The sequence below is a fragment of the Lampris incognitus genome, chromosome 10 (genome assembly GCF_029633865.1).
Source record: "Lampris incognitus isolate fLamInc1 chromosome 10, fLamInc1.hap2, whole genome shotgun sequence".
NCBI classification, from domain to species: domain Eukaryota; kingdom Metazoa; phylum Chordata; class Actinopteri; order Lampriformes; family Lampridae; genus Lampris; species Lampris incognitus.
In genome coordinates, this window is record NC_079220.1 from 3178190 (window position 1) to 3203189 (window position 25000).

Here is a 25000-nt window from a genome sequence, read left to right on the forward strand (position 1 = left end):
GAAGTGGTGAGACTGCTGTCGCCAAATCCAACTCTTTACGGCAACATTTTTCGTCATTTGCTCGACCCTTTCCGCTCTCTGCACAGCACGGACGCAGGCAGGAAATTTGCATGAAGGCAATACAAACGAACATGGAAGACAGTGAACGTGACGCAGAATGGGGTAATTCCCAACAGAAGGACTCCGACCAGCCATGACAAGACGAGGAGCTCGCACCTAAAAGAGGGTCTATTTCTATCGCGTGGACGTGGTTTGGGTATGAAAAGTCTGACACGGACCAGAAAACAGTATTTTGCAAAATATGCTGCACGCCGGTCCCCACAACAGACTCAAACACCACGAGCCTCTTTCACCACCTATGCAAAACTTGTAAATTTGCGTCGTCCGCGGTGGTGTAGCGGTCTAAGCATCGCTTTGTGTCGATGCAGTTGCCCACTGGGGACCGGGGTTCGCGCCCCGGCCCCGGTCTCGTCAGATCCGACTATGGCCGGACCTCGATGAAGCAGCAATCATTCGCTGTCTTCGGGAGGGGGGCGGAGTCGGCTTGTGTTCGTCACGTGACTGCCTCTCTGTGTGTGTGTGTGTGTGTGGGGGAAAAAGCAGTTGTTCGGCCTGGAGTCGCCTTGTCCCGGAAGTGGGGAGGCGACTCCTTCCAGACTGCCGGCCGGAGAGACGCAGCTGGCGAACGCATGCGGTACGAGGGTGGGTGTTTGAATTAAAATGGGGGATCGATTGGCCACTAAATTGGGAGAAAAAAGGGAAAAATCAGAAATAAATTTATAGAAAAATTGTCAAGTTGCGCAAAGGTTCTAAATAAAATGAGGAAAAAAATAATCAAAAGTGAGTAAGTAACTTTCATTTGTCGAGTATATAATTCAAATGTAATAAGAAATAGGCCTTTCCATGTGGTGTCATTTTTTATAAACCACTTAGTCACTGAATTTAGAGAAAATGTGCTATATTGTGATATGTATCATTACCGTGATACCAATGACCTATATCGTGATATATATCGTTATCGCAATACGAATGACCTATATCATGATATGCATCGTTATCGCGATATGAATGACCTATATCGTGATATGCATCGTTACGTGATACGAATGACCAATATCGTGATATGCATCGTTATCGCGATATGAATTACCTATATCGTGATATGCATCGTTACGTGATACGAATGACCAATATCGTGACATGTATCGTTACCGTGATACGAATGACCTATATCGTGATATGCATCGTTATCGCGATACGAGTTACCTACATCGGGGGTGTATCGTTACGTGATACGAATGACGTATATCGTGATATGTATCGTTATCGCGATACGAATGACCTATATCGTGATATGCATCGTTGTCGCGATACGAATGCGTATATCGTTATCGAAATACGAATGACCTATATCGTGATACGCATCGGTATCCTGATACGAATTGCCTATATCGTGATATGTATCGTTATCGCGCTACGAATGGACCTATATCGTGGACATGTATCGTTACCGTGACACGAATGACCTATATCGTGATATGTATCGTTACCGTGACCACGAATGACCTATATCGTGATATGTATCGTTACCGTGACACGAATGACCTATATCGTGACATGTATCGTTACCGTGACACGAATGACCTATATCGTGATATGTATCGTTACCGTGACACGAATGACCTATATCGTGACATGTATCGTTATCGCGCTACGAATGACCTATATCGTGATATGTATCGTTATCGCGCTACGAATGACCTATATCGTGATATGTATCGTTACCGTGATACGAATGACCTATATCGTGACATGTATCGTTACCGTGATACGAATGACCTATATCGTGACATGTATCATTACCGTGACACGAATGACCTATATATCGTGACATGCATCGTTATCGCGATACGAATGACCTATATGGTGATATGAGATCTATCGCACAGCCCTACACGAGACTATCGTATTCACACGCAGATAAAGACCTATGTATGCAATTTATCTCTATCCTCTGGTATTCTGCACGTCCTATCGTCCAGTAGGTACGTTCATGTACGTGATCTCAAGACTACGTGCGCACCTCCCTGTGTTTGAGGGTCGCTCTGCGGGAGCCGCACTAGCTTCACAGCTGGTACCGAGGCGGAGCTGACCCGTCTGAACCAGCCGTATATCCGACTGGCTCCGTCCGTTGTTAATCGTCCTCCGCAATATACGTGTAGAAATGTCTTTGTACCTATGGGACAACAGATACAGCACACTTTCTGTATAGGCAGCAACTGCAGGAATTGCTTGGCTGTTTATACGGCCTGTACTGGATTTGCTGAATTCTGCTACTAAACTTCACCGGAGAGCCGAATCCTCTGCAAAAGAGATCAACTGATCAAATCTCCCGCACGAGAGAGAGATGGGGTCATATTCAAATTACACAGATAAACTCTCAGTGTCCAGATCTGAAGGTCATGTGGCGATTTACAGAATCTGTGCTTATTAACTTAGAAGTTTAACTTTTTACGTCTACATGGCAACGACTGGTCGAAGAGACGGAGGGAGGCAGAGTGGTAAAGGTGGGGGGGGGGGGTTGGATGGGGTTGGTTTCTGGCTACTGACGCACTTGGTGGCTGCATGAAATGTTTTTGAGATTTCCGCCCACCGGCACATCAGAAGTAGACACTCAGCTGGTATCTGATGCAGAGCTGTGTTCTCTCTCCCTCTCTCTCTCTCTGTACCTCCCACTCAATCCAGAGTTCTCCTGACCCTCCTCCTCCTCCTCCTCTCCGTCCCATCATGCACCTTCTCTCTGTTTCTGTCTCATCGAACCTTTGTCTCCGTCTCCATGTTGCCGTGGTAACAGTGATTGTGTTTGATTACCGTTGGAGGGTCTGCTCGTGGGCGGGCTTCCAGCGCCTTCTGCACGGCTACCAGCCCGGATCCAAGGTGTCTCCCGTGGTCGTCTGCTGTTGTCTGTCTTTCAGCTCTGACACTCGGTTGTGTTTACATGCACAGTTAAGTGGAGCTACGGTTACAGCTCCATTAGGCCGTGTAGCTGGCCTACTGCCGTTGTCCCAGTACACAAGAACCGGGGGAGAATCGATTTATTGACGGACGTATGTCCGACCCCGGTACGTAGGTGGCGATATGCCCCCTTTCAGCTGGTTGCTATTGGATGAAAGACCGCTGCGGGAACTATGGATCATGCGACTGAAGCGTGTACATGCCGGAGTAAATCCATCCCAAACCGCATCATCTAGCTGTGTTAGTCCCACTTCCAGAAACTCCATTAGTAGATTTCAGTCGGACTAACACGTTTACATGTATTTAAAAGCCCAGTTTTGGTCGGACCAACACAATAAATCCACTTGTTCTAACATCGTGTAAACTGCCATTTAGGACTACAGGAATCTGGACGCACTGACCCGAGTGTCTGTCTCTCTGCAGGAAAACTGAGCGGAAATATGAATTCGATATTGAAATAACACGAACACACACACACACACACACACACACTCTGCAAACAGCCACAGTGACATCTGAGGCCCAGTAACTGTGCCGCAGTGACAGCAGTCGTACTTAACAAGGGCAATGGGAAGATTTCAAACGAGTTTGAAACGTCTTAAAGGGGGGATGTAATTGAATGCTCCCCGTTATCTGCTAATCCCCCAGTAATCTCTGGCCGTGTGAATGGAAAATGTAGGGGGGGGGGAGTGGTCTGTAAGTCAAATGTTAAGGTAAAGTTACTGCCTCTATGGCACCTGGAAGAGATTTTACTCCTTTTTCAATGGGCACTAACCACCACCAGACACTGGGAGCAGAGCGAGGGTGTGGGGCAGTGGAGAATGAGAGAATAGGAGTGAAGGAGAGAGAGGGCGAGGGAGAGACCTTAGTCAGTGTCTTAAAACCTGCTGGAAATCCTCAGTGGTAGGAAGGAAACTCTCTACCTGCTGAGAGTCAGGGGAGAGAGGTATCAGGGGTATCTATCTATCTATCTATCTAGAATAGAATAGACTAGAATACACTTTATTTGTCATTGTACATACATGGGTGGCACAGCGCAGTCGCCTCACAGCAAAAAGGTCCGGGGTTCGAACCCTGGGGCAGTCCAACCTTGGGGGTCGTCCCGGGTCGTCCTCTTGTGTGGAGTTTGCATGTTCTCCCGTGTCTGTGTGGGTTTCCTCCGGGTGCTCCGGTTTCCTCCCACAGTCCAAAGACAGGTGGTCAGGTGAACTGGCCGTACTGAATTGTCCCCTAGGTGTCAATGTGTTGGCCCTGCGATGATAGACTGGCGGCCTGTCCAGCGTGTCTCCTCACCTGCTGCCCAATGACTGCTGGGGTAGGCTCCAGCATCCCCGTGACCCTGGTTGGGATTAGCGGCTTGGATAACTGATGGATAGCTAGACATACATACAGCGAAATTCACTCTCTGCATGTAACCATCCTATTGTATAGGAGCAGTGGGCAGCTGCAGCACCCGGAGACCAACTCCAGTTCTTCTTTCCATTGCCTTGCTCAGGGGCACAGGCAGGAGCATTAACCCTAACGGTCATGTCTTTTTGATGGTGGGAGGAAACCGGATCACCTGGAGGAAATCCACACAGACATGGGGAGAACATGCAAATTCAACACAGATAGGACTTGGGACGGCCTGGGGTTCGAACCCAGGATCTTCTTGCTGTGAGGCAACAGTGCTGACCACTGGGCCACCGTGCTGTCCTATCTGTCTATCTATCTATCTATCTATCTATCTATCTATCTATCTATCTATCTATCTATCTATCTATCTATCTATCTATCTATCTATCTATCTATCTATCTATCTATCTGTCTGTCTGTCTGTCTGTCTGTCTATCTATCTATCTATCTATCTATCTATCTATCTATCTATCTATCTTGACGGGATAACTAGCATAGCCTCGGTGGTGTTGTCTCTATAGTAAGTGGTCACCCCCCACACTGAACAGTTTAACTCAATGGTGTCCAACCCTGCTCCTGGAGAGCTACCCTCCTGCCAGTTTTCACTCCAACCCTGATTTAACACACCTGATTCAATTAATCAAGGTCTTATTCAGTAGCTAATTAGCAGAATCATGTGTGTTAAATTAGGGCTGGAGTGAAAAACGTCAGGATGGTTGCTGTCCAGCAGCAAGGTTGGACACCACTGGTTTAACTCTTGGTTGAGACTGGTTCAAATGAACTTCAGCCTGGTACAAAGAGCAACAACGATGTCATGACGGTGTCACGGTGAGGTCAAAAGCCTTGAAATAGAATCTCCTTGTGGCAATGAAGTGGTTGGGGTGGTGATGGGGATGGGGGATGGCGTCTGCTGGTCCTGAGCGGGGGATCTGCCTGACTAGATAAATGAAATTCCAATAGGGTTGAGTTAGTTAACTGTAAATCGACAGCCACCCCCACCACCACCAATACTCTGGTCTGGAGTGGCTCTCTGTCTCGCTGGACTCTTTAATAATGAAGTGTTTTATGGCTGGGGGAGGAGGGGTGGGCGATGTAGGGAGCATGGGGTTAACCCCATCGCTCGTCAGCCACCATGTACGGGGCACGGCGGTTGCTGGTGATTGGTGTGATTGAGTAAGTCTGGAGATGAGATCCCCCCCCCCCCCAAACACCACACTTTCTTCATTCCCAGTGAAGGGAGCCGGTGTTGCTGAGCCGCAAGTCGGTCCTAGTAACCTGTTTTCCTTTCATCAGTGGTGGCCTCACAAATGATGAACATTTGAGTGGTTGACTCCGCTGAGGTTGGAAGTAGGGGTGTAGAAATATCGATACGCTCGAGTATCGCGATATTATCTGGTCTGATACTGTATCGATTCTCAAAACCACTATATCGATTTTAACTTGTTTACATGTAAAGCTTCGTGACAAACGTGTTGTGTTGTGAGTAACCCAGCGACCACTAGATGGCAGCGTTGTAATCTATCTTCAACCATTTGACTCTTCCACTGCAACCCAACAGCGTAAACTGAGACAGGAACTGAGACAGGAAGTAGCATAAGCACAAAGAACACAGGCCTATGAAACCGCAGTATACCGCCTGTCTTACAGTATCGCGATATATCGCGATATATCGCGATATGTTGCCTGGTAACCCCTGCACCGTGATACGTATCGTATCGCCAGATTCTCGCCGGTGCACAACCCTGGTTGGAAGTTGTGCTTGAGAGGGCTGCAGTTTGGGAGCGTAACTGACACCGTAGCTCATTGTCCTGAAGTTGGAAAATGTCGCCAAGCGAATCCTCGGGTTTCTCTGAGAGATACCCGTCAAGAACACTGACGTCTCTCCTTCCGCAGCCGGCTCCAGGGGCCAGACCGGGTCTCTCCGTCCCACTGCCCCACTCTCACACATTCACACGAGAGGTCTCCAAAATGAAACTGCCATTATGAAACATTTAGCAGCCCGTTAGTTTACATGTCTTACAAGAAAGGGGACTGTTTGGAGCGGTTAAGTGTCACATAAATCTTTCAGAGCACTAATTGAAGTTGTTCCCCCGATAGGCCGCCCTCCACAGCTGCTACTACACATCGCACAACTGTGGATGGGACGACCGGCTGCAAACCAAATGTAGACATCCACGCAGTAGCATTGTTAACACACACACACACACATGCACGGGGCTTTGTGGGTTGCTGCTTCTACTGGTTGTTGAGATGCCTCCCACTGGAGTGTATGATGTCGTCATATATAAACATAAGTGCGTTTCGGTGAAGGAGCTGCGAGGGGAGGAATTCCTGTTGCTGCTGACTGTTAAAACCTTGTTCAGCCATGATGGCTGATGGAGGACGTATGGAAGTTTATAACCACAGCTGGTGGAGTAGAGGCTTACACAGGAACATGTGTTTCTTCAATCCTCCCCAATTGTACTTGGTCAATTACTGCACTCTTCCGAGCCGTCCCAGTCGCTGCTCCCCCCTGTGATGCTGCTCCCCCCTGTGATGGCCTGGCGGCCGGTCCAGGGTGTCTCCCCGCCTGCCGCCCGGTGACTGCTGGGAAAGGCTCCAGCATCCCCGCGACCCTGAGAGCAGGACAAGCGGTTCAGATAATGGATGGATGGGACCGATCACTGGTTGGGTCGTTATGCCACTGCGTTTACATGCACAGTGAAGTGGAGCTACAGTTACAGCTCCATCAGGCCATGTCACTGGACTACTGTCGTTGTCCCAGTACACAAGAACCGGGGGGAATCGATTTATTGACTTAAGTATGTCCGACCCCGGTACGGTAGGTGGCGATATGCCCTCTTTAAGCTGGTTGCTATTGGAGCTTCTTCCCGCCGCGGGAACTATAGACAAGTTTACGCGGCACTTCCGGTTGATTTCCGCATCCGGGCCACCCTATGCTTTTCTTTTCCGGTGTAACGAGCAGCTACCTCGTTACCACAGTTCAGGGAAAGGGTTTTCTTTGGTTGGCTTGTTGGCAACAAAGTAATGGGGGGGGGGGGGGACAAAGACGTTTTTCGGTGGTTTCTTCAAATTCAAAGCCTTCGGCCACATCCGTGTTTCGAAATCTGCTGTTGGTTTCCTGTGGAAGGAAAACAACGGAAAGCAGGGACATCGGCGTGGTCGACGGGCAACACTCTCTCTATCCAACCACTCATTCCGGCGTTTCCGTGTATTAGTACAGCCACGCACCGCACAATGTGTCCCCGAACCACGGTCTAATGTCCATTTTTAATGTTTAATCTTGTTGAAGATATCGCAGATCTAGGCTTGCATGTTTACATCCGGCTGCGGGTGTTTAGACCGGAAGAACAATGTACTCACCCCGGCGCGAAAACTCGTCTATGGAGCATGCGCAGAACGCCTAGGCCAGTTCGGGGCCTATTGAAGCGTGTACATGCCAGAGTAAATCCGCCCCCCACCGCGTCATCTAGGTGTGTTAGTCCCACTTCCAGAAACTAGATTTAGTACGACTTCAGTCGGACTAACACGTTTACATTTATTTTAAAAGTCCAGTTTTAGTCGGACCAACACAATAAATCCACTTTTCTAACATCATGTTTTGTTTATAAGGGTGGGGATACCTGCAGTCAGGTGAGACTGGAGGTCACTTAGATGATGACACGTGTCTGTTGTGTCCACGTGACCGGATTCAACTTTCTCTGACACGTGTTCTGTGCAAATTTCAAACATGTTTGTACTCCTTATTGAAGTCGGCTGTGTTTTATTGTCATTTTTGTCAACAAACATGAGCTACGGTTCAATCTTAAGTTTAGGGTAGAGTAATCATGCGCTGCTAAGGCAAGCATAACCTTTATGATGGTAAACATCGTACGTGAATACTACATGACGCAGAAATGTTCACTTCAGAACTTGAAAACTCGAAAGAAATGTAAAACAGCGAGTCGTCTTTAGAGGTGGGTAGGTGTAGAGGTGGGTAGGTGTAGAGGTGGGTATAGGTGTAGCGGTGGGTATAGGTGTAGCGGTGGGTAGGTGACCTTGGCGGGTGGCTCGGCAACAATCAATACGTGAAGCAGTGGGTGGGTTACCTTAAAGGTGACATGCTGCAGGTTTGCTCCTCCACGGGGAAGTTTGACCCCGGCACCTCCCTCTCGCGCCGCCATCGAGCGTAGGAGGAGGAACGCTGTCTGCTGCTGCAACAAGCCCCGGGCGGCTTTAACCTTCGGTGCGCCGCCGCAGAACCAACTCCATCAAGTTCAGAAGTGAGCTGGTTCACCAAGCTTGAAAAGACTTCATGAAGGTTCAGCAGTAAAACTCAGATTTGTTCTACTCCCCCTCCCCCTCCTCTGTGTCTGTCTCCCCACCTCCCCCTCCTCTATGTCTGTCTCCCCGTCATCTCTGTCTGTCCACCTCCCCCTGCTCTCTGTCTGTCCACCTCCTCCTCCTCTCTGTCTGTCCTCCCCCTCAGCTGTCTGTCCACCTCCCCTCCTCTCTGTCTGTCTCCCCGTCATCTCTGTCTGTCCACCTCCCCGCCTCTCTGTCTGTCCACCTCCCCCTCCTCTCTGTCTGTCCTCCCCCTCCTCTCTGTCTGTCCACTTCCCCCTCCGCTCTGTCTGTCCACCTCCCCTCCTCTCTGTCTTTCTGTCCTTCAAACTCTGTCTGCTCCTCATATTCCCCTGTTCCTGTTTATCTCTCCTTCCCTCCAAATACATTTGATCAGCCTCTCTCGCTCTGTCTTCCCTCCTTATTGCCGTAGAGCTTGTTGATGGAAATCATCAATAAGGGTTTTTTTTATTATGGGCTAAACCTGAGAAGGTGAGAGAGAAAGGAGTGTAGTCTCTCTCTCTCTCTCTTTCTATCTGTCTGTCTCTCTCTGTCTCTGTCTGTCTCTCTCTCTCTGTCTCGCTCTCTCTGTCTCCTCACACCTTCATTGGACTGTGTCCACTACAGATTAGTGGGTATTTCACGCTGAGGTTCCCACACTCACCAGCCTCAGCTGCTAGAAAAAGAAACTTCTCTGGATCTAAACTCGATGACATTGAAACATTCGGAACAAAGATCTGAACTCAGCCGTCTTCAGCTCGCCGGCCCACAGAGCCAGCTGTGAGGTTGCCCAACCCGCCACCCCCTCAAAAAAAGGAAAAGCCATTACACACCACAGGGAAAGCAGGGTGGTGCTTCCTCCCATCAACACAAATTTCCTTTCTGCGCGGTCATCGTGGGTGGTAACGGTGGTGAGGGGGTTGGGAGGGGGGTAGGTTCCTCCTTCTGTAATGACCACTCCTGCTGGTGTCATCCTGCCTTGCTGCCAAGACCTCCTTGGCAACACATGGCGCCGTGCTAACAAACACCTGTTCACCTTATTAAAGGTAAACCGGAGGGAGGGCAGGGGAGGAGGGGGGATCTGGTCCGGTTCTCCGCCCACACATCGGCTCCCTCATTCCAGCGGTACACAGCTGGAACGGCAATTTTACGCCAGCGCCTCCTCTGGCTTTTGACCTTTAACCCCCCCACCACCATCACCACCTGTGATTGGATTGGTTTAACCCCTTCTGAGGGCCGTGGGGATCAAGGAGAGGAGACGGGCGGAAGCAGGAGGGAAAAAGAGGGTCCGAGTGACTGGAGGGCAAGTTGTCAGAAAAACAGCAGAGACGACAACGTTCCCATTGCATAGCAGCTGCAATTATTGGTCTCTCTCCAAGCGATAGAACTGCCTCTGGTGGTAGCATTCTTACCTTAGCAGGAAATGGTTTAAATTCTCCATAGGGAGATTTACAAGAAATATCTTAGGTTCCATTGCAAGATTAATGATTGATGATGCTCAGACATGGTCTGAATCAATCTTCATTGATTCTGATTATCTCTGTGCAGTTACAGACAACATAAACTTTTAACAACATTGCCATCATATCTCATTAATAAGCAGTAAATCCATAAATGGGACTGCAATGTAATCTTGTGAACACTCGTACCGGACCTCCAAGTCTGAGGCCACGGTTCTCTGCCGGAAAATGGTGGATTGCCCCTTCCGGGTTGAGGATGAGTGGTTGCCTCAAGTGAAGGAGTTCAAGTATCTCGGGGTCTTGTTCACGAGCGAGGGTAGGATGGAGCAGGAGATTGACAGGCGGATTGGTGCAGCATCCGCATTAATGAGGCCGTTGTAGTGAAGAGGGAGCTGAGCTGGAAGGCAAAGCTCTCAATTTTCCAGTCAGTCTTCGTTCCAACCCTCATCTATGGTCATGAGCTTTGGGTAGTGACTGAAAGGGCGAGATCATGGATACAAGCAGCTGAAATGAGCTTCTTCCGTATGGTGTCTGGGCCTAGCCTTAGAGATAGGGTGAGGAGATTGGACTTCCGGAGGGAGCGCGGAGTAGAGCCGCTGCTCATTTGCAGGTGCAGTTGAGATAGTTTGGGCATCTGATCAGGATGCCCCCTGGGCGCCTTCCTTTGGAGGCTTCCTGGGCACCTCCAGCTGGGAGGAGAACCCAGGGTAGACCCAGAACTCGCTGGAGGGACTACATGTCCAATCTGGCCTGGGAACGTCTTGGAATCCCCCAGGAGAAGATGGAGGGCATTGCTGGGGAGAGGGACATCTGGAGTGCCCTACTTAGCTTGCTGCCACTGCGACCCGACCCCGGAGAAGCGGCTGAAGATGAGATGAGATTAGATATTTGATTTGGCAAAGGTTTTACGCCGGATGCCCTTCCTGGCGCAACCCTCCCCACTTATCCGAGCTGGGAACCGGCACTTAGAATGCACTGGCTTGTGCATCCTCAGAGGCTGGGTTGGCTCCTAAAGAGTATAGCATTACTTATTGTTTGTGGTTGCACAACAATCCAGAGAGCACCCCCACGTGGCTGCATGTGACTGAGAAATGGCAAACAGCAGCGGCCAATCCGCTGTTCAGCATTGGCTGTGTGAATCTGACGTTATGTCCATGGAGTCTGTAACAGATGTGGTAAAGGTTTATTAAGAGGCATTAACGGTGTACAAAAGGTGTATTGAAGGCGGACCTGACCTGACTGTCATTTGTCTCTGTCCTCAGTTGTCTCTTCTCTCATCTGCTGTGTCTGTTTCCCCCCACAGGAAACTTTAAGGGGATGTGTAAACAGATAGACCATTTTCCTGAAGACACCGACTATGAAGCAGACCCGTCTGAATACTTCCTACGTAAGTCTCCTGTTTTTACTGGCATTTATCATCAAGGCTGGTGTTGTTGTGTGTAGTGGTCAATTTATTTAAAACAGAACAAAATCTAAATCAGGGTGGTGGGGCCCACTGGGGACAAATGTACAGGAGCCCCACAGGCTTACATGTTCTTAACCATGACATCATTTTCTTACACTGTATGTATTTAAGAATTAGCTCGGGAAAATTAAACGTCCATGGTCTTATGGTTTAGTTTTGTGATTAGAATCCTTTCACATCTATATTAACATACTTTTTTTCAGTAATTCTTTGCTAATAATTTGGACAGTTTGAAGAATTCATTTTATCACAATATTCCTTCACTGAATTGTCCACAGCACATTATATACCACCCACTTCATGAACTTCAGGCCCCGAAAACACGCTGCATGGCAAACTGGAGTGATCTATAATAGATTCTTTATACGCACTAAAATTTCTTGTTTGAGATATATATACATACATATATGCACACGTGTGTGTAATCTCTCTCTCACCCTTTTTCGGGTGGTGTGTGTCTTCCTCCAGCTCGGGTCCTCTGCCAGAGGCCTGGGAGTTTGAGGGTTCTGCACAGTATCTTAGCTGTTCCTAGGACTGCACTCTTCAGGACAGAGACCTCAGATGCTGTTCCTGGAATCTGCTGGAGCCACTCTCCCAGTTTGGGGGTCACAGCCCCTAGTGCTCCTATTACCACTGGGACTACTGTGGATTTCACATCCCACATCCGATCTAGTTCTTCTGTCAGCCCTTGGTATGTCTCCAGCTTCTCGTGCTCTTTCTTCCTGTGTTGCCGTCGCTCGGGATGCTACATTGATCACTACTGCTGTCTTCAGTTCCTTGTTGACCACCATAATGTCTGGTTGGTTAGCCAGCACCTGCTTGTCAGTGGAACTTGAAGCCCCACAGGATCTTAGCTCTGCCATTCTCAACCACCTTTGGCAGTGTTTCCCATTTGGACTTGGGGACTCCCAGTCTCTATTCAGTACAGATGTTCCTGTACACTATCCCAGCCACTTGGTTATGACTTTCAGTGTAAGCAATCCCAGCAAGCATTTTACACCCTGCTACTAAGTGCTGGACTGTCTCAGGGGTGTTTTTTACACAGCCTGCATCTTGGGTCTTGTCTGGTGTGGTAGATCCCTGCCTCAACCGATCTGGTCCTGAGTGCCTGTTCTTGTGCTGCTATGATCAAAGTCTCTGTGTTGTCCTTCAGTGAAGCTTTTTCTAGCCACTGGTAGGATTTCTCAATATCAGCTACATCGTCTGTTTGTCGATGGTACATCCCACGGACGGGCTTGATTTTCCATGATACCTTCTCCTCCTCTTCTTCCTCGGCACTCTCTGTCTTCTGCTGCCTGAGGTAGTCACTCAGCAGTTCATCCTAGGAGGCCCTCTTTTTGATGTACTCATGAATGTTCCTTGTTTCATCCTGGATAGTGGCCCTGAGACTCAGTAGTGGCGATACTGCATCACCTTGGTATATGCCACATTTGATGGTTACCTGTGTGATTGTCTTTGAATTGGCCTCTAGTGTTGTTTTCCACTGTCGCACTGAGTTCTTGATGAAGACTAGTTGTGTCCCCAAGCACTCCAGTAACAAGGTGTGGGGTATTGAATCATAGGCTTTGTTATAGTCAACCCAGGCTATGCTCAGGTTGGTCTGTCTGGTCTCAGAGTCTTGGGTGACTGCTCTATCAACCAGTTGCTGACGCTTTGACCCTCTGGTGTTGTTTCCAAGTCCTTTCTGAGTTTTGCTCATATATTGACTCATGTGCCCATTCAGTTTAGCTGCAATGATGCCTGACAGGATCTTCCATGTTGTGGAGAGGCAGGTTATCGGCCAGTAGTTTGAAGGTGTTGTACTCTTGTGGGGGAGCCATCATGATCAGTATTGTTCTCCCCTGTGTTAGCCAGTCAGGGTGAGACCCTGGTGGTAGCAGCTGGTTCATTTGTGTCATCAGGCGTTCATGGAGTGCCGTTAGCTTCTTCAGCCAGTAGGCGTGAATCATGTCAGGGCCTGGTGCAGTCCAGGGGTCTCGTTTATAAAACAGTGTGCAGGATCCTTACTAAAAGTGTACGTGTGCACAAAAGCTGAAAATGACGTGCACCAAATTTTTTTTTTAAAAATCGGACTTAAGCGTGTGAGAGGCATCATTATACAATCTGGCTTCAATTCACCACCTCACCATCTGCGTGTACGTACAGGTGCGCACCTTCTCCCATCACGTTCATTTTATGGATCACACGTTTTGCACAGGAAGTGGCGTACGCCTCTTTCAGCCTCCGTTTTATGCGTACGCAGTGGTTTTAAATGAGGTTTGAGACTCGTCGTAGGACGTCGGCCGCTGTGATGAGAACTGGTTTTGGTTCTGGGATACTGCTGTGGTCTGCTCTTAGGCCCACCAGCCACTGGGCATTGGTGTTGTGTGATGCCTCCTTTTCCCATATACCCTTCCAGTATCACTCTCTGCTCTGGGTGGTTCTGATGTCCCCCCCCCCTCCTTTTTTTTTTTTTTAGGGAAAACACACACACACACACACACACACACACACACACACACACACACACACACACACACACACACAGTATATCACATAGCGGCATACAACCATAGTGGATGGAAATGGAGGATGGCAGTTTCACTCGGGGTTGGTTTTTGTCAGTTTGTATAACGAGGGGATGATCCCGGGCTGTGCGTTTGCGTGTGTGTGTGTGCATGTGCAAGTGTGCAAGTGTGCATTAGACATTGAATGGGCGATCTGTTGCTGTACATGTTAGGGGTATTTTGTAGCAAAGACCCATCAAGTGAACATAAAAATTAGACCAACCTGCCGTCAAGTTCATCCAACATATGAATGAATGAATGATAATATATTGTTCTAATGTTGTTCATGTGAAGCACACATTTAGAGTTGGTCTTGTTGGTTTGTTTGAAAATCAAACACTGGTGTGGGGCGCTGGTAGACAAGGGAGGAAAAACTAGTCAACACACCCACAGCTGACCAGCGGGGCTTCACCATGAGGGGACGCTATCTGCAGTGGAAAACCACTTCCCAAAAAGTAAAGCGAGTAGAGTCGCAGAGTAGAGTCGAGTTGAGCCAGTACCATGCAGTGGAAAAGGGACATAAGTGACCTCTTCAGTCTCACCTGCCTGCAAGGTAACCCCACCCTTATGAATAGGTAACCTCACCCTTATGAACAGTGCAGTGGCATAACGACCGAAACCGACGATCGGTTTCATGTGCAAATAGGCGTGGGCATTAACTGGGATGTTCAGCGCGAGGCCGGCCAGGCTGGTCCTGCCCAGCAGTGCTGGTGTTTTTACTGCCTGGCCGTGTGTAGCGTACTGTGCATGGGTACCATCCACCGTGCCCTCTGTAAACGCAGCCCATCGATTTCTGATGATTGTGGTTGTTAAACTTGCATAATGTAGGAGGAGTACAACTCCGAGGACCTCTGTCCTCATTCAGTCTGATGACAGGATTTAACCTCTATTAGTGACAACAACACAATCCCACCCAATATAATATAGTATAATGTAATGTAAAATAATATAATATAATATAATATAATGTAATGTAATATAATATAATGTAATATAATATAATATAATGTAATGTAATGTAATGTAATATAATATATTATAATATGATGAAATTAAATGTTGTGTACAGTAGCAGTGCTACAGGAAACGTGTGTAGCTCTGCCGTACACGTGTGAGTCTATAGGCCGATCATGACCCTGGCAGCTCATCTGGACCCACTCACATTGACCTATCAAAATCCTTTCTGTGTGTATTGGATGAGGAATATTGAATATCAGCACGAACTGATCAGAATCAGAAACACTTTGTCATTTCATTACATGCCCTTGCTCACATGACATGAAATGAATCATCGTTTCCTGCAGCCCACAGCAGTGCAACACAAAGACAAGAACACACATCCAAAAACTACAAGAATACACATATATCCAAACTAAACAACAAAAAAAAATCACTGTCCAGGAGAAGGAATGCCAGCCAGGACGACTGTTAGAACTGCTGGTCTGCATGGGCTAGCAGTTAGCTTAGCCTGCCCCGCTTCCACATCCTGTCAGACCCTCCTCGGTGTTTCCTCTTTGGGTCCAACTCCAGGCAGGGCTGTGGTCCCTGGACCCACAGGATGCAGCAGACCAAGCTCTCCCAGCCATCAAACAAGGACACACTTAGATGCAGACGTGGACAAAGACCCTGCATGGGCGGTCCTGGGTGAGGCCGCCACAAATGTGAATTTGCGCAGCCATCTTCCCACACTACTACTGGGTGAGACCGCCGCAAATGTGAATTTGTGCTGCCATCTTCCCACACTGGACACTGATGACTTGAATGACTTGGAACAAAGGTCGCCGGCTGGATTCAAACTGGTGACGTTGCAACCATATGCTCGTGTGGTATGCACTGGCATCATTTGGTTATGGGGGAAGCCCAGTCAGGATATGTTTGACGTGCTGTTCCCATCCGTAACCTGCCAGAGAGAAGGGTAACAAGCCTGTAATGAGTCTGACCACAGTGCCAAACGAAGGCCGAGCCATCTCTCTCTGTCTCTCTCACTCTCTGTTGATGGGAAAGACGGGTCTGAGGGGAGAGGCCGCCGGACCGTGAGCTGGAGTTAGTGTGTTAACCTCTTCCTACAATCTGATTGGAGAAGAAGGCCGCAGTGCTCCCAGTGGCTTGCCAATTAGGACACTCACATCCATAAATATTTCAGCCTCCTTCCTATATAGGTCAGGTCTCTCTCTATCACTCTCTCTCTCTCTCTCTCTCACTCTCACTCCATACACCCATATTATTTTTCTGGAGGTAAACTGTACATTTTCACTTTACATTTTGGGGTACAAATGACTCCAAGCTGGTTCAGGGCAGTCAGTATGTGTGTATGTCAGGATGCGTATGGTCGTATATGTTTGTGATGAGGTCGTAGGGGTGGCGGTGGCGTGTATCACAGTTCTAAATCAGGGTGTCTGCCACGGACATTACACCCCTGATAAACCAGCTGACGTGGGTCTACGTACACATACCTTCATATATACATATACATGTATATGTATATATGGATGTGTCCATATATGTGTATAAATGGACACATCCATATATACATATACATGTATATATGGATGTGTCCATATATGTGTATATATGGACACATCCATATATACATATACATGTATATATGGATGTGTCCACTATTTAGCTGGACACACACCTGCTCTCTCCAGAATGAAGTGGCTCATGGTGCCGCCAGGAGATGGGAGACAAAGCACAGTCGGTGGACCCTCACATGGCGGGGAGGGTTACGCAACCCAAGGGAAGATGCCACTTCAGGTGAAAGCCTGGCGGAAGTGACATCACGGAAAGAGCTCTCCCGCCAAACGGAGTGGACACACTGGTGACGTCATCACACGACCTGCGGAGGAGCAAATGCACCGTTTCAAGGAAATGAGGGAATCCTTTTCACGAAAGCAAACAGACTACACTGAAGGTTATTTAAACATGCCCAGGACACGTGAGCCTGGCCCTATGTCACGCCCACACACACACACACACACACACACACACACACACACACACAGCAGATATCAGTAGCTGGCTCTGGTCTCAGTGCCGTGGATCCTCGTCTCTCCCGGCAGCGCATGGCGTTATTATATAAGCCAGTCGAGGCGCACTAAAGCGCCAGTGGGTTTGGAGATCATGCCGTGTCTGAGCTCCCATCATGCACCGCTTTACAGGGCGCTAAGCAGCTGAGAGAGGAGGAGAAGAAAAACGCCCGGTTACGCAAGTCACTAAGCAACACATGACAAAACTGAGACACACCAAGAGCAACACAGACCCAGTGTAGAGAGAGAGAGAGAGATACATAGACCCAGTGTAGAGAGAGAGACGGCGACAGAGAGAGACATAGACCCAGTGTAGAGAGAGAGACACACATAGACCCAGTGTAGAGAGAGAGAGACTTAGACCCAGTGTAGAGAGAGAGAGAGAGACATTGAACCCGTGTACACAGAGACAGACAGAGACAAAGAGAGAGAGACATAGACCCAGTGTAGAGAGAGAGCAACATAGAACCCGTATACAGAGAGAGAGAGAGACATATAGACCCAGTGTAGAGAGAGAGAGAGAGAGAGAGAGAGAGAGAGAGAGAGAGAGAGAGAGAGAGAGAGAGAGAGAGAGAGAGAGAGAGAGAGAGAGAGAGAGAGGATGTGTGTGTGTCGGTATACGTAAATTGTGCATGTTTGCATGTGTGAAAACTGCCTGACTACGGTGACAGCAGAGTAGTGCTCTGTCACCCCGAGGCCATGCTGGCGACTGGACGCTGGCCTGGACCGGCTCTGGTGTCGCCCGATAAAATCAATGGGTCTGGACCGGGACACACGGGGGGCTTTTAGGGCAGCAAGGGCAGGGTGGTGTTGGGGATGAGGTTACCGGTCAGCTGCCCAGCGCAGAGTCTCCGCTATCAGGGTAGTGTATCTGTGGAATTAGCATGTGTGTGTGTGTGTGTGGATGCTGCTTGTAGGGCTGCATCATGGACACCGACGCAGCCATAACACCAGAGGCCTGTTACATGATCACCCCCCCCCCCCTGCTGGACGAGGCGCTGTCAAGCCAAATTGTGTCCGGACTGCCGAAACGTGTCCAGGTGACATCATTGCAAGAGTCCAGTTGTTTAAAATAACATCCTGACCCTTTCTTTGGGGTGCTAGCTACCTAGCTAGCTTGTCATTGATGTCAAAAAACGTATAATAGCAAATACTGGACGTTTCATTTTAATTGAAAATAGGTTTATAGAAAATCTTTATGGAAAATCTCGTCCACGCTACATAACGTTAGCTAACTAGTTTGCTAGCTGGCTAACAAGGTGATCCATCAGTAGATGAACTTTCACCTAAAAGTATGCTTTTTTGCGCTTTTCGAAAAACATATCCGAACATAAACAAGTGCAAGTCGAATATAAAAGGTGACCATGCGCATGTGTTGTTACGATGTAGCTAAAAAGAGTACACTCTTAAACCTGCTTTTGCCTGCAGCATTACGACTCTACCAACTACAGCGAGAGAGGAATGTCGGGAAGGCGAGCTGTGACGATTGCATTGTGATGACGTCACCCGGACACATTTTGGCAGCCCGGACACAATTTGGCCTGGTAGCTCCAACACGTTACTTCAGTTCACTTCAGTCCTCCAACCCATACGACCACGTAGGTCGTTTGTTCCTACCCTGTAAGATTCAAGATTCAAGACTCTTTGTTACGTCTCGTTATACAAGTAAAAGAGAGTAAACCTCTCCTCAACACTGCAGCAACAATAGTAACTAAACAACAACACAACACAACTAAACAACAACAAAACACAACAACAAAGCAGTGAAAATAATAAATAGTATGTGGTGTATGTAGGGTGCTGTGTGTGTGTGTGTGTGTGTGTGTGTGGGTAAACTGATGATCCATTGCTTGGTGAAAGAAGCTGTTCTGGAGCCTACTGGTCCGGACCTTGAGGCTGCGGTACTGCTTGCCTGACGGTAGCAGCTGGAACAGTCCATAGTTGGGGGGGGGGGGGGCTTAGATCTTGGATAATCCTACGGGCTTTGCTGACACAGCGTCTATTGTGTATGTCCTGAATGGAGGGAGGCTCGCATCCGCTGATGTCCTGGGCCGTCCGCACAACCCTCTGCAGTGTGTTGCGGTTGTGGGCAGTCCAGTTCCCATGCCAGGCGGTGATGCATCCAGTCAAGATGCTCTCGGTTGTGCCTCTGTAGAAGGCCTGTAGAATCCTGGGCCCCGTGCCGAACTTCTTCAGTCGCCTGAGGTGAAAGAGGCGTTGCTGTAGCTTTTCCACCACATGGCTGGTGTGTTCATCCCAGGTGAGGTCCTCAGTCATGTGGACACCAAGGAACTGGAAGCTCTTGACCCTCTAGCAGTCCCATTGATGGTGATGGGACTGCTGTGGAGATGCAGCGCTGCTGATTATGAAGTCCTGGTTGGAGGACGTTGGGACTTTATTGTTGTTCATGCAGAGTGAAGGTGTAACAATAAGCAAACACAGCTCGGGAAGGTCTGTGAAGAACCATCAGTTTACAAGTGTATTCTCGCACTCCCCCCATCTCTTGGCTCGTCACTGATTGGTAACGAAGGTCAAAGGTCATATGATGGCGAGGCACCCGAGACCAGACTGTCGTTAGTTACACGACCACTACAGGTCGCTTAACTTTAAAATGTAACTATAGGTTGCAATAAACTGCTTGTACAAACGACCTATGGGTGGCTTTTTTTTTTGGTGGAGGACAGTCTCTTCAATTCCATTCGGCTTTGCTGTCCTTATATGAGATACATATACACGAACAACAACATGTGTGACTGCATGCTCACTGGATAACGTATTTTTGTTGACATGGTTGACGTTACTGTGCTGCCGTACAGATCCGGTGGCGTGGCCTCTGCCTGCACGGGCCGGGGCCTTACTGAGAGGTCTTGAGTTGCAGTGGCTTGCTGAGGCGATCAATAAGAGATCCATCGACTTGTACATAACACACACACACCACATGGACATGGGCCGGTAAATAAAAAGCCAGTCATTTTTGTCCCAGTTGAGTGGGCGAAGTGCCGGTGTTCTGGCTTCCTGTCTTATTAAGTGGAAATACACAGGCCTGTGGAACACCGAGCTGAGCGGCTGTATCCTCGTAGGCCCGTGGAAGTAATATCAGCCACACAGATCTGCACTCTCCAACGGGTTGGATCTATGACTTTACACATACAGACAAATACACCAACACTCGCAGACTGCATTCGCCACGTTTCCCTTCAACCGACGCTCCGCTGCTGCAGGGGGAAGTTGGAAACAGACTCGTAGTATCGAGTCCTGGCTTGAGACGGGTCTCTAGTCTGTATTGACAAGGTCTCGTCTCATCTCGGACTTCACAGCAAGATGAATCGGACTTGGTGCGGCACGGTGGCCCAGTGGTCAGCACTGTTGCCTCACGGCAAGAAGGTCCTGGGTTCGAACTCCAGGCCGTCCCAGGTCCTTTCTGTGTGGAGTTTGCACATTCTCCCCGTGTTTGCGTGGGTTTCCTCCAGGTGCTCCGGTTTCCTCCCACCATCAAAAAGACATGCATGTGAGAGTTAATACTCCTGTCTGTGCCCCTGAGCAAGGCAATGGAAAGAAGAACTGGAGTTGGTCCCCGGGCGCTGCAGCTGCCCACTGCTCCTATACAGTAGGATGTTTACATGCAGAGAATGAGTTTCATGTAACCGAACAACTGTATAATGAGAAAATAAAGTGGCTTCCTTTTCTTCTTCTTCTCTACTCGATCTGGGACGCTACAGCCTTGTGAGAATTTTTACAGATGGACCTGAACGATATAGAAAAAAGCATTGCAAATTTAACCAGATATATGCAGATCTTAACTTTAAAAGCTCCATTTGTCAAGAATTGATCTCTCTATCAACGAACAGGATGATTTTAGCCTAACGCGGCTCTCTGAGAAGTCATTAAATCAGACTAAATTACATCGTTCTTCAGATGTGATAAATAAGGTACAATCTAATCTAAATTATTTCTTTTTTATCGTTGTTAAATTACGTCACTGAAACACTGGAAAAAATTGATTCTTAAACATTTCTTGTTTGGTGGTAGAAAAGCCTAAATACATGCGACAGTGCAGTGAAACTGAGACTTTTACCACCATGTTTAGCTGGAACACAAGTTTTGACCATTTTGGACTCGTATAGCCTCGCCACTCTAAAGACTTCCGCTTCCGGTATGGGAAGATGGCGGGGCGAATTCACGTTTGCGGCAGCCTCACCCAGCACCGTCCATGCAGGGTCTTTGTCCACGTCTGCGTCTAAGTCTGCGTCTTCGTCTGATGGCTGGGAGAGCTGGCGCTGGATCGGCTGGGAGGGCTTGGTCTGCAGCGTCCTGTGGGCCCAGGGACCACGGCCCTGCCTGGAGCTGCACCCGAGGAGGAAACACCCAGGGCGGTCTGACAGGACGCGGAGCAGGCTAAGCTAACTTCTTAGCCCGAGCAGACCGGCAGTGATTTTTTTTTGATAAGTTGGATATATGTGTTTTGTAGTTTTTTTGTGTGTAGTTTGTATATATGTGTTCTTGTAGTTTGGATATGTGATTTTGTCTTTGTGTTTTACTGCTGTGGGAAAACGATATTTCATTTCATTTCATGTGCGCCGGTGCACGGAATGAAACGACAAATAAATATTCCTGATTCCTGCCGAGATCTCTCTCAGAAACATGAGCAGACCCTCGATAACCGGGCCCCTTTGCAACTGCAACGCAAATTGGACTTGGTCCTGTGGTTTATTTAATATGTTGAAGTTTGTGCACGTCAGCGTGCACACTTCTAACACCTGTGCTGAGAACAAATGAGTCAGCGGGATGTTTGGAGAGCGCTGTGCCGTCACGCGGACGGGCCAGGTTGATCCATGGGGACGTCAGCAGTGGGGTGGAGGGTAATTACGGTAATTGAAATGTGGTCCGCGGGGAGAACTTTAATTGTCTGAGCGGGCTTGTCATGCGAAGTGACTTCAGTCTGAGGTAATTCTCTGTTCCACTAACCCATCTGTGGGCTGTGCAAGAATGCATGTAGGGGGTGGGTGTAGTCAATGCATAAGGCCTGCTGAATGATGTGCTGTTAATGTGACCACCGTGCTCATTAAGAGGACAAATTAAGTGCATCTCCCATGGCTGCCCTGCTAGAGGGCGCAGCACACCAGCCTGAGTCCTCGCTGCAGCGGCCTGGGTTCGAATCTGGTCCGGTGAAAACTTATTCTGAGATATTCCTATATTGTTTCATGGACTTCCAGGAATATAACCTGACCTCAGATTTATTTCTGGCGTATTTACTAAATATCACAACGGGTCACTATGCAGACATGATTTTTAGGCCAATGTTTCTAAGATATGATCTTCATTCTTGTGATACATGTTAAGGTTTAAGTTTCTTAACAAATGTATCTTATAAGGCACAAGCTAAGAGAAAATCTTACCTTCACTGAGCTACCATTGTAAAAACAGACACCTCTCTGTCAGCCCTAGCCTCCATACTAAGTTAAATAAGTACATCAGAAATGAATGATCTCTATTAGTCTATTGGCTAATGAGTAAGTCAGTGGTGATGTCCTGTGGTCTGGAGGAGTTTTTAAAGGATGTATGGATCTTCTGTGAAGATGTGGACCTTCTATCTCACATCAATCAATTCTATAGTATTCAAATACTCATCGTGTCAGGGTCCCAGCAGTACCCCCACTTGCTTCCCTTGTTTCTATTTCCCCGGTGTCTCCTCGTTTCCCCCAGCCCACAGCAGTGCAACACAAAGGCAAAAACACATCCATAACTACAAGAACACATATATCCAAACTAACACATATATCTAAAGTAAACAACAACAACAACAACAACAACAACAACAAAATCACTGTCCAGGAGAATGAAAGGAGCCAGTTGAGGTGGTTCGGCATCTGATTAGCATGCCTCCTAGGCGCCTTCCTTTGGAGGTTTACCGGGCACGGCCAACTGGGAGGAGACCCCAGGGTAGACCCAGAACTCGCTGGAGGGACTACATGTCCAATCTGGCCTGGGAACGCCTTGGGATCCTCCAGGAGCTGGAGGGCGTTGCTAGGGAGAGGGATGTCTGGAGTGCCCTACTTAGCTTGCTGCCACTGCGACCCGGCCCTGGAAAAGCGGCTGAAGATGAGATGAGATGAGATGAGATGAGATGAGGAGAACGAACACCAACCAGGATGATTGTCGGAACTGCCAGTCTGCATGGGCTAGCAGTTAGCTTAGCCTGCCCCACTTCCGCGTCCTGTCAGACCGCCCTCAGTGTTTCCTGTTCGGGTGCAGCTCCGTACAGGGCTGTGGTCCTTGGGTCCACAGGACGCAGAAGACCAAGCTCTCCCAGCCGATCCAGCACCAGCTCTCCCAACCATCAAACAAAGACAAACTTAGACACAGATGTGCACAAAGACACTGCATGGACGGTGCTGAGTGAGGCCGCCGCAAACGTGACTTCGTTCCACCACCTTCCCACACCGGAAGTGGTGTATATTTGTTCTGTCTTTCTTCATGCACATCAGCTTATCAGATTGACCATCTCAGTCGCACCCTTTGCCTCCTTCCAGAGGATCCCTGGAACCGGTGGCAGGGGTTCTGGGGGCCACAAGCCTCCTGGTGAGGATGAGCATGGTGGAAGGGCAGGAGCAGGAGTCAGTGAGGAAGGGTTTAATAAGTGTTTGTAGTATTAAATCAATGTGCCTGGGAGCGGAGCGTCCTGATTAGCATGACCCCCCCCCCCCGTCCTGCACATCAGCACATTCAGGGCTGGGGGAGGCTGTTTAAGAGCCAATGCTAATTCCCCTCAACACTGTCAGTGGAAGCGAGGCAGAAGGAGAGTGAAGGTTCAAAGAGGTGTCCTTGTGAGGAGAATGCTGTGCATGTTTATGTGCATGCACATGCATATATGTATTGTGTGTGTGTGTGTGTGTGTGTGTGTGTGTGCGTGCGTACACAATGAAAAGGCTTAGTGTGCATATGTGTGTTAATTTTTGCATAAGCAAATACAAGTATGTATGTATACAATGGTTGTTCAGGGTGTGCATGCATGTGGGTGTGTGCTCCCCTGTGCGTCACCGTCCATTGCTTTGCAGTGTTGTGGGCTTTAACTGGTCGAGCTTTTCCCATTCAGATACTTCACGATAAGGATGGCTGAGGATTGGGCCCGCACACACAGCCAACACATTCGGACGGTGATGAGCCCCGGATGTAGGTTTTGGCATTGCAGTACGTTAAGTTGTGTGTTTGTGCAACTGTCAGCCGGTGTTTTGAAGAGTGCCAGCGCTCGGACAGCAGCCTCGGCTGTAGATGTGCCGATCAATACGGAACACAGCATCCTCTCTGGCCGCGTGTCTCCGTTAGCGGAGCGGGCTGGCACGCACACCGGCCGCTGCACTAATGAGCCTCCATCACTCATTAAAACACCCGCCTGTCCTTGTGCAGCCAGGAACGGGGCAGCCACCTAAGAGTCCAAGTCTTCACTTGTTTTTTAGGATCATCTTTCAGAGACGTTGCTTTATTAGACAGGAAGAAGGGGTTGCAAGAGAGGGCAAGAATCCAGCCCGTGACGTGGTAGTTTAGTCGGTGTTTCCATGGTATTTAAAGGGATAGTTTGGTTTTATTGACATAAGTTGGCATGAGTTACTCGGTAGTTGTGTTATCAATAAATGGACTTTATCTTGTTCATGGTCAGAGATCTGACTGCTAGTCTCAGCAAGCGGGCACAAGACCTAACAGCGGCAAAAGGAGACAGCCAATAAAAACATTTTAAGCCTTAATAAGCTAAATAAAAAATCCTGTTGACCA

At 48.5% G+C, this 25000-nt stretch overlaps 1 protein-coding gene across 1 annotated transcript in view; it reads left to right on the plus strand.

The window, feature by feature from the left end:
- Positions 1-25000, plus strand: part of cacng2a (calcium channel, voltage-dependent, gamma subunit 2a) — a 64013-nt gene that overhangs the window by 25887 nt on the left and 13126 nt on the right. The window contains exon 2 of the mRNA XM_056287275.1: positions 11497-11580. Coding sequence (XP_056143250.1) covers positions 11497-11580 — 84 coding nt within the window. The remainder of the gene's footprint in view (positions 1-11496; positions 11581-25000) is intronic.